Below are 16,880 nucleotides of genomic sequence, written 5' to 3' on the forward strand. Positions count from 1 at the left end.
GACCTTTAAAGCACATATCCATCAACCCACAAGTTTGAAGACAAAGATTGAAATCCTCCATCGCTGCAAAAAGACGGGGATGACCACCTCTTCTTTCCGAATCGTCTTTGATGATATTAAAGTCACCACAGAGAATCCACGGAAGATTTCCAGTATCCATAGCTTCCAAATTCTCCCAAAGCATCTTTCTTTCTAACTGACTACACTTAGCATAAACAAACGTAAGGATGAAATGAAACCCGTGCTCCTCAACTCTTACTGTCATAAATTGATTTGAAGCTCCCAAAAAATGAATTGTAACGTTCGAGTTCCAGAACAACCAAATTTTACCATTATGTGCTTCATTAGTAGCAAAGAACTCATACCTCCATTGACCCAAAAAGGAAGGGATTTTTTCCTCATGCATAAACGGTTCAGCCAAGGCAACTATACTAGGCTTATAAGTTTTGATAATATTCTTAATTTGAATTTTGGAAGTTCCGACCCCTCTAATATTCCAAAATAAAATAGGACTGATCATAGATTAAGTTTTAAGGGACGAATTACCGCCCTAGTGGAATTCCTTTTTTGAAACTTGCCCATGGACTTTCGCGGTCGTTATTCTGAGTCAGTGCAATACTCTTTTCTCATGTCCTCCTTAAAGCTGTCTTTCTCTATTTCCTAATCTGATTGGACTTCATTATTTAGCTCCTGCTCTCTCGTTTTAATAGCTTCCTCGTCATCATTTACATCTTCTATATAAACCTCATGCATGCTATGCCCAACCGTATTTTCAATGAGCAAAGAACACGTCCCTTCATACCTCTTCACCTCAGAATGGCCCCTAGGCAAAACCACTTCCATGATAGTCTCTTGAACCTTCAAACACTGGTCCATGTCCTCATCAGGTCCCTTCTCACCTTGGTTCATATGCTTTATAAATATATTTTTTTTCTGAGCTTTTCTTGTAATTACGATATTCATATGTGATGAGTGAGAGTTCTTAATAAGATTATAAAAGTAATATTGATACAATGGGACTCATAATTTGACTTGTAATGAGAGATTTTTACGAAGAAAATTATTTATTTATTAAATACATCTTTGTTATAGCGGATGGTGAATGCTTAGATTGATAGTCTTTCTGGCTCGGATTGAGACTTTCGGGACACAAAGATATTGGTCAAGGAAACAGTATTTTACAGTCTCTAACCTATTTATTGCCAACAATTTCGGACTAAACTATACGGAATCAGAGGAACAGTTTTTAGCAGCGACTAGTGAGTCCAAACCATTCATTACAATTATATGTAATGGTGAAAATGTCGACTCGAGAAACCTAAACATCGACTCTCGACACTCCAATTGAATTTTGGGAAGGCAAAGCGACAAAGGTCCCTTGCCAAGTACCGGTGGTCTTCTCCTTCCAAAATTCAAGCCCAAAGATACAGGCTCTTAAGACAGAATGGGGAACCTGGACGAATTCCTATAAGAAACCAAACCACCAGCTTCCATAGCCTGCAAGAGAGACCCGTTCTTCAAAACCATAGAGGTATCACATCAGTTTCCCGGCCTTTATTTCAAAATATTCTAAATACTGTTGGTATGAAGTACTTAAATGGTACGTGGGGGAATTTACTATGGCCCTATGGGCGTTAGTAAAGGGAAAAGAAAAAGAAAAAAGGTCATGACGTGCATAAGCAGGATGACGTTTTCACTTCAAGAACAGAACTTTCCTTATATAGGGACAGTAGTTGCAAGTAATTACACAATCTTCGTCAAAGAAGCAGAAGCCATTTTTAACCAGAGTACAAACTTTGCACTAAAATGAAAATCCTAAGTTGTCTCTGTTTTTCAGATCCACGCTTGCAGATTCTAGTCGATGATTAGACACAAGTCCCTTGAACTGGAAGAAGCTGTCTCAATCTCTGACGGAGAAGGATTGAAAGGCAAGGGCTTTTGCATGTAAAATAAACGCCATTCGTCAATGCTTGCCATTTGACCGGGATCTAAACTGGGAGGTTCTCCATGTTCTTGAAATTTCAGAATCTTCTCGGCTTTACCAAGAATGTCAACTGCATGTCTCACGCTGTCTTCCCTCTCTTCAATGGCGTTGCTCAAACACTTCATGGAGATAAAACGTTGCATGTTAGTGAGGCAAGCACCCAGTATGTCAGAGATCATGACAGCTACTGTTTCAAATAGTTTCTCACCCATTTGGGCATTTCCACTTTGTCTCGTTAGCAGCATAGTTTGAGTTATCCTATACATGGAATTGGCAGCCAATATCTTGATTGGCCATTTCGAAGGACCGTGCTTCAAACATTGCGGCGTGTGATTTTTGTGGAACTCCAAAAGCTTGTTCTTTGCATTATCAGAGAGTTTTTGAAGGGTTTCCTGTTGGGTTTTTTCTTGAAGGGACAGCTTATGGAGATCAACATCCAGCCACTTGCGGTAGAGTTCCACTCGTAACCACACCCCCTCTGCTGCCCTCCTGATGTTGAGCAATTCTTCTCTTTGTTGAAAAGCCACCCAAGTGGCATGACTTGTACATGCACCGTAAGGTGCATTGTCTTGTTAGGCACCGTTCGGTGCCTTGTTTCTAATGTTAGGCACCTCCCACCCCGTATTTTCAGCAGCTGATTGCTGCACCGAAACTGATCAAGAATTGCTGAAGAGAACTCCTATAAATAGGAGAGTTCTGATCTGCAAAAGTAGAAGTGGAGAGGAGAGAAAAGAAAGAGAAAGAGGGACGTGAGAGAATTGAGAATTTGTAGATTTTCATAAATCTTGTACAAATTCTATAAAAGAGGCTCCAGTGGACGCAAGCAATTTGCTGAACCACTTTAAAATTGTTTTGTGTGATTTTCGGACATGTTAGAGGCACAACAATTGGTATCAGAGCTCTGGTTCGAACTGTCTGAAAATTCAAGTTGCTCAAAATCAATTTTTGGCAACTCTAGGGTGTTCCTCGCGTCGAGACGAATCCGTTGCCGCAAACGGCATCGCAAACGGAGGTCGGACGAGCCCACACGCGCCCCTAGAAGGTCAGCACGTGTATCTGCTGTCATCCACGCGCCCCCACGCGCATCGGAGGAAGAAGACGACTGAGCCACACGCGCCCACGCGCCCCCACGCGCCCCGAAGGTTGAAGACGCGTGACGGACACGCTCCTCACGCGCCCCCACGTGCCCTACAGAGGTTTGGCGCGTGTACTCCACGCGCCTCACTCTCCCCACTTGCAGAAGGACTGTAGCGCGTGTATTACACGCGCCTACTCGCTGCCCATGCGCACTGTGCAGCGCGTGTATCCCACGCGCCAGACAGATCAAAACCGTCCATTTTTCAGATCCAATTTCGGCTTGATCTAAGCCATTCGGAGTCCGATTTCAACAATCAAATAGTGCTTTCCTACTATTTGGATCTTTCTGGACTCATCCGTACGGTTAAAATTTTGAAATTTTGAGTCTAAATTTTTAAATTCAAATGGAAGGATATGGAAGAGACAGGAGCTCTGAACATGCCAGTAGCTCGGGACGTCGGTCCACTGTGTCAAATGCCAAGTTTGAAGTTGAAAAGTTCGATGAAACAAGTAACTTCGGCATGTGGCAGTGTGAAGTCATGGACGTGTTGATCCAACAAGAGTTGGATATTGCGTTGGGAGGAAAGCCAGATGATATGATTGATCAGGGTTGGAAGAAGCTTAATACTCAAGCTTGTAGTACAATCCGATTATGCCTTACCAAAGAACAAAAGTATTTTGTCATGAGAGAAACAAATGCTAAGGTACTTTGGCAGAAATTGGAGGATAAGTTCATGAAGAAGAGCATTGAGAGCCGTTTGCACTTGAAGAAGAAGCTCTTCAGATTCCAATTTCGTGAAGGTATTTCTATGTCTGAACATCTGAATAGTTACAACCAAATTCTTGCTGATTTGTTAAACTTAGATGTTGAAATTGAAGATGAAGATAAAGCTTTACTTTTGTTAAATTCCTTACCCGATACATATGAGCATTTAATTACTACTCTACTGTATGAGAATGAAAGTATTAGTTTTGATGATGTATCTAGTTCTTTAATTAGCAATGAGTACCGGAAAAAGGATAAACAGGTACATCAAGATACATCAAGTGAAGCTTTAACAGCAAGAGGGAGACCAAAGTCAAGGTATCCCGGAAGGAGAAAAGGTTTTCATTCGAAAATCCGGGCCACATCACGTGGTTCATCAGTCGGCAGAAAACTCGCCAAAGACGAGTGTTCCTTTTGTCACAACAAAGGACACTGGAAGAAGGATTGTCCCAACCGGAAGGGACAACAGCAGAATCAACCCACCACAGCCAATGGACAGAGATGATGATTCAGATTTTTCCTTGATAAGCTCATCATCCATTTGTCATTCCGATGAATGGATTATGGATTCTGGATGTACCTATCATATGTGTCCCAATCGGGACTGGTTTACTGACTTCACAAAGGTCGAGGGTGGAGCAGTACTTATGGGCAATGACAGTGCCTGTAAGACACAGAGAATAGGTAGCATTCGGTTGAAACTGCACGATGGCAGCATCAAGACTCTAACAGAAGTTCGGTATGTTCCGGACTTGCGGAAGAATCTCATCTCACTGGGATCTCTGGATTCGAAGGGATTCAGAATCGTCATTGAAGACGGAACTCTCAAAGTACTAATGGGAGTTCAGGTGGTAATGAAGGGCTTGAGGCGAGGAAACTTGTACTTCTTGCAAGGAAGTACTGTTGCTGGAAGAGCTTCCACAGGCTGTGAGAAGCTAGATGAGACTGATGATGACACCACCAGTCTTTGGCATATGCGTATGGGACACGCAGGTGAAAAAGCTTTGCAAACACTGGTGAGGCAAGGCTTACTCAAAGGTGCCAAGACTGGTAAACTGTCTTTCTGTGAGCACTGTGTATTGGGGAAGCAGAGGTGGATCAAGTTTGGAACCGCAGTACACAATACACAGGGAATTCTTGACTATGTGCACTCCGATGTTTGGGGACCTACCCAAAATGCATCTTTGGGAGGTAAACATTGGTTTGTAACTTTTGTTGATGATTATTCTCGTCGTGTGTGGGTGTATACGATGAAGAATAAAGATGAAGTGCTGAAGATCTTCCTTGATTGGAAGAAAATGGTTGAGACTCAGACTGGCAGGAAGATTAAGCGGCTCAGATCTGATAATGGAGGTGAGTACACTTCAGACCCCTTCATGGAAGTATGCCGGAGAGAGGGAATTGTCAGACACTTTACGGTACGAGGTACACCGCAGCAGAACGGTGTGGCAGAACGAATGAATCGTACTTTATTAGAGAAAGTGCGATGTATGTTACTGAATGCTGGACTCAGTAAGAAATTTTGGGCTGAAGCTGTGACATATGCCTGCCACCTCATCAACCGACTACCCGCAGCTGCCAATGATGGGAAGACACCCATTGAAATATGGAGAGGTAAACATGCTACTGATTATGACTTTTTACACATTTTCGGATGTCCTGCTTACTATCATGCTAAAGAAAGTAAGCTTGATCCTAGAGCCAAGAAAGCAAAATTCTTGGGCTTTAGTACCGGTGTAAAAGGGTATAGACTCTGGTGCATAGAGTCCAAAAAGGTAATCATCAGTAGAGATGTTACATTCAATGAATCTGAGATGCTTAAGTCACATAAGCATAAAGATTCCAGTGAAGGCAGCAGTGATGGCGAAACATCAGATGATTCACAGAATGTGGAGTTTATTACTTCAAAGAAGCATGGACAAGATGAGACTGATAATCCAGTCACAGTACCTCCATGTCAACCCGAATCAATAGCAACCAATAGACCAAGACGAGAGAAACGTGTACCAACACGTTATGCAGACTATGTGACATATGCATTACCATCTGAAGGGTTGGGATCATTTACAGAGAAGCCGTATAGTCCAGTGAACAAGTTGAATGGACAAAGGCGATGAATGAAGAGATGCATTCTCTTCACCAGAACCAGACTTGGGAGCTTGTGCCGCTTCCAAAAGGAAAGAAGGTAATTGGCTGTAAGTGGATCTTCAATCAGAAAGATGATCAAGCTGCTAAAAATGGAGTACGATACAAAGCTAGGTTGGTAGCCAAGGGCTACGCTCAGACAGAGGGAATTGACTACAGTGAAGTATTCTCTCCTATTGTGAAGCATTCTTCCATTCGAATATTGCTAGCTTTGGTTGCACAATATGATCTTGAGTTAGCACAGCTTGATGTGAAGACAGCTTTCTTACATGGTGATCTGGAAGAGGAGATTTATTTGTCTCAACCAGAAGGATTCAAAGAAGCTGGCAAAGAAAATTGGGTATGCAGTCTGAAAAAGTCTCTCTATGGCTTGAAGCAGTCACCTCGGCAATGGTATAAGCGGTTTGACCGCTTTATGATGGATCTGAAATACACTCGTTGCCAATACGATCATTGTGTATATTTCAGAAAACTTGCAGATGGATCTTTCATTTATTTGCTTTTATATGTAGATGATATGTTAATTGCATGTAAAAGTAAGGGGGAGATAGATCGTTTAAAAACTCAGTTAAGTAATGAGTTTGAAATGAAAGATCTGGGAGAAGTACGAAGAATACTGGGGATGAAGATCAGCAGAGATAGGGTGAAAGGTACAGTTTACCTTACTCAGAAGCAGTATCTGAAGAGAATACTGCAACGATTCAACATCGACTCGAAGACGAAGCCGGTGAGTACTCCTATGGCCTTATATTTCAAGCTCAGTGCATTGCAGTCTCCTAAAACTGATGAAGATCGGGACTACATGAGGAATGTCCCGTATGCAAGTATTGTTGGAAGCTTAATGTATGTCATGGTGTGTACACGACCTGATATCTCCCAGGCCGTTAGCTTAGTTAGTCGCTATATGCATAATCCTGGAAAGGTTCATTGGCATGTGGCTAAGTGGATTTTACGGTATATTGCTGGGACCGTAGATGTTGGTTTAAGGTTCGAGAAGAGTGAAGATAGTCTAGTAACTGGATATGTTGACTCAGACTATGCAGGTGATCTTGATAAACGCCGATCGACAACTGGTTATGTATTCACTATGGCTGGAGGACCAGTTAATTGGCGATCAACTTTGCAGTCGACAATTGCACTATCATCAACTGAGGCTGAATACATGGCTGTAACAGAAGCCGTGAAAGAAGCCATTTGGTTACAGGGACTGGTAACAGATTTGGGCTTTGAGCAGCAAGAAGTTACCGTTTACTGTGACAGTCAAAGTGCAATCCATTTGGCCAAGAATCAAGTATACCACTCTCGAACAAAGCATATAGATGTCCGTTTCCACTTCGTACGTGAGATATTGGAAGAATATGACATCAAACTTCAGAAGATTGGCACTGAAGATAATTCAGCAGATATGTTGACGAAGGTCGTCACAGGAATCAAGTTCCAACACTGTTTGGACTTGATCAGTATTGTACACTGCTGAGCACCCTCGGGTGCAATGGAGCATATTCGATAGCAGAAGTCTCTCATGTCAAAGAAAGAGGTGCATTCATTTGAAGAATGAATCAATTTACAAACAGCCGGGTATGGCACACTTGGGTGGAGGGGGTGATTGTTGAAAAGCCACCCAAGTGGCATGACTTATACATGCACCGTAAGGTGCATTGTCTTGTTAGGCACCGTTCGGTGCCTTGTTTCTAATGTTAGGCACCTCCCACCCCGTATTTTCAGCAGCTGATTGCTGCACCGAAACTGATCAAGAATTGCTGAAGAGAACTTCTCCTATAAATAGGAGAGTTCTGATCTGCAGAAGTAGAAGTGGAGAGGAGAGAAAAGAAAGAGAAAGAGGGACGTGAGAGAATTGAGAATTTGTAGATTTTCATAAATCTTGTACAAATTCTATAAAAAAGGCTCCAGTGGACGTAAGCAATTTGCTGAACCACTTTAAAATTGTTTTGTGTGATTTTCGGACAGGTTAGAGGCACAACACTCTTGTGTCCAGGTTGTTTTCTAAGAGCCTTATATACGTCAAACCTTCGTTCACACTACATAGTAATTCTTCAATCAATGTAGGACGGATGTTTGGAAGTGTTACTGCAATACATGTTAGTGTCACCACAGGAAGAGCCCAACAGTTTGGCGGTTCTTCAGATTCTAAAGAAGGAACTCGGATACTGTCAAACTCCACCACTCCCTTGAATCCATGCGTACATCTCTTCAATAGTGTTATGAGGTATTTAGGTCGTCTCTTTTCCCCCATCCGAAACCAATAATCAGTAGGGTCCCAATTGCATTTCTTCATCATCTCAACCAATGCATCCTCGCCTTCGAGATCCAAAACAAAACGGCTAAGATCCAGCTTTGAGCAAGGCTGTGAATCTGAAATTGATTCAGTGTCTGAAACACTCTTGAATATCAACTTCTTCTTCAAACCTTTGTAGCAGTCGCAGCAGTACAAGATCCGGCTTACAAATAAAGTGGAAATGAGGCGAATCCCCTTGCTTATTACGACAAGTCCAATCTGCACTCCGATACACAAGTTTAAGAAATGATCTTTTGCATCATGAGCAAGTTTTCTATAGAGTTTGTTACGAACACGTAAGAAAGCTAATGGGCTCTCTTTCATCTCAACTAAGCTCTGGATCCAGTAATTCTCTACTTTAAACCATTTTCTGCCAGTTTGATTTCGTATGTTAGGGCAAGAGAAATTGATGGCGATGAACCATCTACATGCTGGGCCAATAGTACCGACTCCAACCGCAATTGTCTGAGTAGCAAGAACTAAAGTGGTTGACCACTTATAATCAGACTCCCCGCTGCAAAATTTAAATGACCATGGCATAAACTGGGATCTAACCATTGGTTGTGCTAAAGTTGCAAGGCTCAGAAGACAGAATGCTCCAGAAGCTGTGCATGTCACCGAACGCCCCACCACAAATTGGGGGCTGCCCGTATGAGCCATCATCCAATACTTCATGAGATCTTCTCTAAGTTTGTCAACAACCGGTTTCCCGGTTTGATTCAAGCCTTCTTTGAGAGCTAGTTGGTGCTTTTTAGTGTACTTGAGTTCCAAATACTGCTTAGTGTTTGGAACAGTCAAGGCAGAAAAACTCAAGAGAAGAAGCAAAACAAGCATGATAAACAGGATTAAAGCATGTTCTTTCCAGAAAACATAGATTACTCCGGTGGCTAGTTGGATGCAAATATTCACAATAACAGTGATAACAAGTATTCCTAATGCCAGAATGTTGGTGAACATTTCGTTGTTTTCCATGGTGCCAAGGGAAGGCATAGAATTACTCATTACCGTACAAATGAAGACACTGTTGCTGAGTTTTGCAAGCTGATCCCACCGGCCAGGCATCGAGGTATTTAAATCCACTGAGAGTTTAATTGCTACAGCTAACAAGGTGAGGGAAGTAGCGTTGAGAGAGGAGAACTTGCAGGGGAACCAGAACTTTCGATGACGGATCCCTTGGATGACATCTGCAGCCATGGCGATGAGGAAGGCCAGGGACGCTGCTGCAACGTAGAGGCCAATCCATGGCATTGGCTGGCTGAACTTTGTGTCATCAAAATTCCCATCAGTGTTGCATCCGAGCTTCCCCATCTTCTTTTTCCGTTTCCCTGTTGGGTGAGAGGCCGGTTTGAACCTGCTAATTGTGCTTAAATTATTGAATTATTTGGTCCATGATTTCATGTCGACATTTCCCCGTGAATGCTGTTTGTCTTATTCGAATTTCGAATTTCGAATTCTGCTCCATAGATTATCGTCGAATGTACGTTCTTCTGGATGTTTTATGGACCAAGACTTCAAGTTTACCAGAAGATTCCGTTGCCACCAAGGATTTGATTGCTCATATCTATTGTCTTGTATTTATGGCAGTCTCCACCTTTAATATTTAGTAATTTGAAGGGACTGGTAGTGAAGTGGGTGTTATCAAAACAGCTACACAAATTGTATTGTTGCACATAGTTTATTCATGACATCCATAAAACGTGAGACCCAATTTGGCTTAAAAAATGGATTATGATTGGGGACCCATATATTACTTGGAAACGATAGATTTCGAATAAGGAACTTCTACTCATATAGAGTGCTAAATTTTATGACTGCTAACGTAATCGATGTCTTTCCATTTGAATTTATAGATACATTAATCCTTCATGCTCGGCTTCTGCATTTGAGGAAGCTAAGAGCTTTAATTAATCGATTTGTGTTGAATGTATTCAATGCAATATATTATATACCAAGAGAGACGATGTAGCTTACCGGCTTTAACTAGTTCTTCTAACAATTTTCTGTGTGTAATTTGTATCAGAATCTTTCTATATAATGTATCTTTATTTGAGTTTATATCCCATCAAAAGTTTGGAAGTTCACAATATCGAAGGATCGGAATGAATTAATACAGAATTTATATTTGAATATATTTACATAACATAATTTGATATGGAAATAAAATTTTAAAAGTTGAATATTACAATTTAAGTGATGTATAATGTATATAGATATCTTACTTTGGACACTAACTTAATAATATAATAATTCTTTATAAGAAAAGTTGAATCAAATTTCTTGCAAATCAAATATTGTCATATAAACGATATGGAGAGCATATATTCTACGTTAACTTGTAAATAAAAGAATTAAAAAAGAAATATTCTATTTGCAAGCGGATGTCGAGAATTTACCCTCCTTAATGTTGACTTGGCATGATATGATTTATAAGAAAAGTTTAAGAATAAAATTTTTTACAAATTAAATATTATCACGTAAACGATATAGAGAATGTATATTTTAGTAAGATTGTAAATGAACGAACTAAAAAAAAAATTTGATAGCTTACCTCGATGTATATAATAATAGAGAAATGATATTTACAGTCGTGGTTGTACAAATGGCGTGCAGTCGCTTTGAAAAAAATGAATTAATATGAGATCCACTTGAAAAAAAAACTAACTTTTTAATCGTGGACTCCACTTTTTTTCAAAGCGATTACGCAGCGTTTGCAATTCCACGACTGTATGTAGCATTGCCGATAATAATATCAAAATATTTTATTCTAATATCTATATATAATCATCTCCAAAGAAAAATGATTTACTTATAATTATTTTGTAACTATTTTATAACTCTACGTAAAAAAGAAAGAAATTGAGTTATTATGGGAGGCCACGGTGGCCTCAATATTCTATGCAGAAGCGGTGGAATGTGTACGATTATGAAAATCGAGCGAAGGTGTAACAGTCCGTCATGTGAAAGGATCTGCAACAGGGCCATGGGCTTATCTCAGTAGTTTAATTTTTTATCCTTTCCTTTTGCTATTTACGTTATGCAGTAGTTTAATTCAGTAGGAATGGGCTCTAAAGACTTATTGGGCCGTGGGCCGAAACACTTAACAAGTTCAATTTTTTTCAAATTAATTATCAATAAAATTATTATTTTTTTAATTTTTTATAAAAAAATTAAACTCCTCTTAATTTAAAAAAGTTAAACTTATATAAATAAAATATTATTATATATAACTCAACTCATTCAAACGTAGAAATATTACTTATTAGTTTCTTGTTGTTTAGCTCAGCCTATGAAGTGGGCAACCCTATGTAAGGACCAAGGAGCATCAGCTGCTCAGCGAAGGTTTATTGAATGATCAGTACCGAAAACTTTTCCAGCTTTTCTCTTATTTCTTGGAGGATCTCTCGAAGTGGGAATTTACTTCAGGTTGGCAAAATATATAATAATATGATAAAAATTATAAAGAAATTAACGTTCGGATGAAGCTATTTTGAACTTAGCACTACAATAGAAGTCACCTTTTATGACGATTAAAAATCGCCGCCAAATACCAATCTCAGTGATTTTCAACTCGCTGTAAGTTCGCTAATACTATTTCTTTACTTCTAATTTACTGTAATGGAAATAAAAAATCGCCACTATTATTTTACATTTACCGGCGATTGTTTTTGCAACAAAACTAAAATTGCTAGGAAAAACCCAGATTCTTGTAGTGTAGGAATAGAAATCTTACTCTCTTTAAAAATATTCAAGCACATTGTGATGCATAAAGTTTCAAATTAACCGATGCTGCAGATCCTCTTGACTTGAATCCTTCATGATATAACAACTTAACTGATCGTCACGTAACTTGAAGTAATTCTATACAAGTTGTTGAGCTCAAAAGCTCCACTGGTAAAAATACCTCTCTTTTATATCAAAAAATCTAAAAAATGTATACACATTTTTAATTTTCTCTTTCTCAATCTTATACAAAAAAGACACCTCGACAATTGACAATCAAAATAAAGTAGCCAACTCAATATTGGAAAGCCATCTACATTTTAATGCACTTCTCGTGCGCGTACAACATTTTTGAAAATTATAAATGTTGGAATTTGTTTCCAGCTTTTAAGAGCACTGGCCAATGCAAGTGTAAAAGAAATAGAATTCTGAATTAAGTTGTCTGCAATGGCCTAGTAAAAGTTGAAAAGTTTGACAAAAATGCTACAGTTATTTTCAGGTCCTCTCCAAGTCTGGCGAGACCCTGTACAAAGACCAAACAATATTTTATAAATTTTCATCTACCCGCTCCTCCCTCTTTCTCTCGATTTCTCGTTTATTCTCCAAAATCCTCAAATTTCTTTTCTCTTTCTTTCTCCTGAACTGCTTCTTCATCCAGTTGCCCTTCTTCAACCCGCAGCCCCCATTCAGGTCCAGTGGTCGCCTTCTCCAGTAGACCCCATCGTCTTCGAGCTCTCCAAAGTAAGTATCTCTTCCTTGCTCTTCTCTCCCTCTTTTTTGTTGAAGTGGGTGTCCGTCGGTATGCATCCCTCTTCTCTCCCTCTTCTCCGATTTACTTTTTATCTTTAACAGCTTGATTAAATCACATCTTGTTTTGCCCAGCCAGGTCAAATCAATTGCTTAGCATTTGCTTGCTCCATGAATCACGCCGAAGGTTCTCCTTCCACGAACCTCCCTCTTCTCCGGTAGCGTCTGTTTGGCTAAATGCTTTGCTTTATTTTTATTTTATTTTTAAGGATGAAATGGTATACGGGGTATCATCTATTAAATTTTCTGTAGTATTTTTTTGGACAACTATTGATATTAAAGATGAGAAGAACTAGATCTACATTTAGCACTTTCAAATATGCAGTTAGCTTGGAATTGTTGAGATTATATGATGATAATTTCTGCCATTGGCCAACAAATTGGTGCCTACTAATTTGAGTTAATCAGTGAACCACTAGAATTCTTGTTAACTCTGCTTCAAAATCTTGATCAGCCAAGTATTGATTGGTTTTGTCCAGTACTTAGCTACGATAAACTAGTTTGGATTTATTGACAAGTTGTATAAACTGTCCAGTACTCAACATCTATACAACATGAAGATGTCTCACGTTAAAAGGGAGAGTAAATGTGCTCAGCAGAGAGATAGAGAGGACATTAAAAATAGGGGTAAAAATTGATGGCAATGTATTTGCCAAATGAAATTACAAGCTGGGTTTTGCATGAGTATATAAGTTCTGTACTATAGTCTGAAGTATATGAGTTTTGTAGTTACTTCTAAAAAATAAAAAATGAGTTCTGTACTATACTTCTGAGCAATATTGTTGGGTAGAACATATCAACAGACTTATACTTTGATTTAGTAACATTGTTTTTTTTTTTTTCCCTCCAATTATTCTGAAAAATTAATATAGATGTTAATGATCATTTTCTCATTTGCTCAAGATTGTTGTGAACTGTTATGGTCTCTTGTGAATGGTTTTGCATATTGAGTTGCTCATTCATAATAATTGTTGTGTAGTTGTGCATATTCTAGTCTGTTATGAACTATTTTGCATACAGTGGTTGCTCATTCATAACAACTATGGTCTAGTTGTGCATACTTTGGTCTATTATGAACTGTTTTGCATACTGGGCTTCTCAATCATAACAATTGTGGTCTGGTTGTGCATACTTTAGTATGTTATGAACCATTTTGCATGTGAGATATCTTTTGGAGAAACTCTATTTTCTTTGAAATATCCTTTTTTGGTATTGCTAGTGATGTTTGGTGTTAAATGGGTGGGTGGGACTCATAGTTTGCTATTTTCAAACTTTTAGATTACAAATTTTTCTCGTGTACTTCTTATTCCTTTGGTTTTCATTAGCATTTTAATTTTTCATTGATCTTCTATAGGGTCTTATTTGTTTTGTTTTAGGTAAGGGTTGGATAAAGAATGAGTTTTTAAATTATAGCTGGGGTAAATGTTCTGTTTTAATACTTTGCTCAAAGGATAATCATCTATTATGCTCATTGGAATGGCACGGGAAGTTAGTTTAATGTAATGTCGGTACGGTTTTGTGTATTTTGAATGAACTATGGGTTGATCAACCATTGCGTTTTAGTGTCCTCAAGATTGATTAGCTGCATCCCTGATATATTTTTCTCTCCATCTTTTTAGGTGCAAGGTATGCACTCTAATGTTGTGACTTTGCCAAAGGCTAGCATATGGCAAGAGGCTGCGCGGATTGTTGGTGAAGAAGGATTCAGAGTTTTTTGGAAGGGGAATCTGATTACAATTGCTCATCTTCTACCTTATTCTTCTATCAATTTTTATGCATTTGACCACTATAAAAAGGTTGGTAGAAACAAGCATATATATGTCTGTCTCTGTTTGTGTTTGTGATCCATAGTTATCAGGAAATTGCTTCTAATCATGCCTTTATGCCCTGGTCAATGACTAAACTGTATTTAATGTGATACAACTACTAAAGATGATTTCAGAACTGGAGAGCCGAAGAGAAAATATGGGTGTGGACATTTGTGTACATTTTGTAGCTGGTGGTTTGGCAGGAATAACAGCTGCTTCAGTTCCTTTGGTATACTCAAGAATAAGTTGTGGGGTTAGGGGGAGAGATGCACGAGGTCTAAAGTGGAGTGAATTTGTTAGTTATGAACTTGTTTGTACTGGTTTGATACTGAAATGTGAAAGAATTGCTAGTTGAAGACTAGAAATGTTGGTGGAATGTTATTGTAGGCCACCGAATTGTAGGCCTTTGTATTATAGGTTGATGTTATGAAATGTTATTATTGATCTTTTTTTCATATGTTATTTTTCCAAAAGGAAATTATTCCAGGAAGCTATGGAGTGTATTTACAAAAGAAAACTTTCATGTCAATAGCACAAAAATTTTAAAATTGATTCTATAGTCGGGAAATAATAATTTTAAGTAAAAATTAAATTATTAATAAATATATTGAGTGTATTTATAAAATATTAAAGAAAGGGCTAAGATCCAATTTTGAGCAAGGCTATGAATCTGAAATTGATTTGAGTGTCTGAAACACTCTTGAATATAAACTTCTTCAAACCTTGGTAGCAGTGGCAGCAGTACAAGATTCGGCTTACAAATAAAGTGAAAATGAGGCGATTCGCCTTGCACATTAATACAAGTCCACTCTACACTCCAATACACAAGTTTAAGAAATGATCTTTTGCATCATGGGCAAGTTTCCTGCAGTGCTTGTTACGAACACATTTGAAAGTTAATGGGCTCTCTTTCATCTCAACTAAGCTCTGGATCCAATAATTCTCTACTTTAAGCTCTTTTCTGCCAGTTTGATTTCCTCTGTTAAGGCAAGAGAAATTGATGGCAATGAACCATCTATATGCTGGGTCAATAGTACTGACTCCTACCGTAATTGTTTTGAGTGGCAAGAACTAAAGTAGTCAACCACTTATAATCAGACTCCCCGCTGCAAAATTTAAATGGCCATGGCATAAACTGGGATCTAACCATGGTTTGTGCTAAAGTTGCGTGGCTCAGAAGACAGAATGCTCTGGAAGCTGTGTATGTCACTGAATGCCCCACCACAAATTGGGAGCTGCCCGTATGAGCCTGTTGAAAACCACCCTAAGTGTGTGTGAAACCAGTCCACTTGCATATGCACCATCACACACAACACCGTTTTCTATTTTGTTGTATTAGGCACCAACCAAGACTCTGCAGCAAGGTCATAAATTGTTGCACCGAAATAAGAGATTGTAGGTACTCTCTCCTATAAATAGGAGAACTCAGTTGTGTAGAGGGTGTGAGCAAATAACAGAGAGAAAGAGAGGACGTGTGAGAGAATTTGTAGAGTTTTGTAATCTCGTACAAATTCAGTAAAAGAAGCTCCAGTAGACAATTTGCTAAACTACTTAAATATTGTCTTGTGTAATTTTGGACAGGTTAGAGGCACAATAGAGCCATCATCCAATACTTCATGAGATCTACTCTAAGTTTGTCAACAACCAATTTCCCAGTTTGATTCAAGCCTTCTTTGAGAGCTAGGATGTGCTTTTTAGTGTACTTGAGTTCCAAATACTGCTTAGGAACAGTAAAGGCAGAAAAACTCGAGAAGAAGCAAAACAAACATGATAAACAGAATTAAAGCATGTTCTTTCCTGTGAACATAGATTACTTCGGTGGCTAGTTGGATGCAAATATTCACAATAACAGTGATAACAAATATTCCTAATGCATGCCAGAATGTTGGTGAACATTTCCTTGTTCTCCATGGTGCCAAGGAAAGGCATAGAATTACTCATTACCGTACAGATGAAGACAGTGTTGCTGAGTTTTGCAAGCTGATCCTGCCGTCTAGGCATCGAGGTATTTAAATCCACCGAGAGTTTGATTGCCACAGTTAACAAGGTGAGGGAAGTAGCGTTGAGAGAGGAGAACTTGCAGGGGAACCAGAACTTCCGATGGCGGATCCCCTGGATGACATCCGCGGCCATGGTAATGAGGAAGGCTAGGGACGCTGCTGCAACGTAGAGGCCCATCCATGGCATTGTCTGGCTGAACTTTGTGTCATCTAGGTTCCCATCAGTGTTGCATCCTAGCTTCCCCATCTTCTTTTTCTTCTTCTTCTTCCGTTTCCC

The 16,880-nt window shown here is 39.2% G+C and overlaps 1 protein-coding gene and 1 long non-coding RNA gene across 3 annotated transcripts; one reads left to right on the forward strand and one right to left on the reverse strand.

Annotated features, from left to right (window-relative positions):
* Positions 1 to 1,690: 1,690 nt before the first annotated feature.
* On the reverse strand, positions 1,691 to 9,776 carry LOC122281264. The gene is made up of 2 exons (XM_043092618.1): positions 7,961 to 9,776; positions 1,691 to 2,497 (listed from the first exon to the last, which is right to left on the reverse strand). Exons 1-2 carry the CDS (start codon positions 9,574 to 9,576, stop codon positions 1,855 to 1,857), a joined length of 2,259 nt encoding a protein of 752 aa, XP_042948552.1. The 5' UTR covers positions 9,577 to 9,776; the 3' UTR covers positions 1,691 to 1,854.
* A 2,651-nt stretch (positions 9,777 to 12,427) lies between these two features.
* On the forward strand, positions 12,428 to 15,060 carry LOC122280815. 2 transcript variants are annotated; one of them, XR_006230041.1, is made up of 4 exons: positions 12,428 to 12,729; positions 12,871 to 12,953; positions 14,415 to 14,591; positions 14,728 to 15,060. It is a non-coding gene; the product is annotated as an uncharacterized LOC122280815 (long non-coding RNA). The 2 variants fall into 2 exon arrangements; XR_006230040.1 differs by having other exon boundaries at positions 14,415 to 15,060.
* The last annotated feature ends 1,820 nt before the right edge of the window (positions 15,061 to 16,880 follow it).

Source organism: Carya illinoinensis, chromosome 11 (assembly GCF_018687715.1).
Source record: "Carya illinoinensis cultivar Pawnee chromosome 11, C.illinoinensisPawnee_v1, whole genome shotgun sequence".
In the NCBI taxonomy this organism is placed as follows: Eukaryota; Viridiplantae; Streptophyta; class Magnoliopsida; order Fagales; family Juglandaceae; genus Carya; species Carya illinoinensis.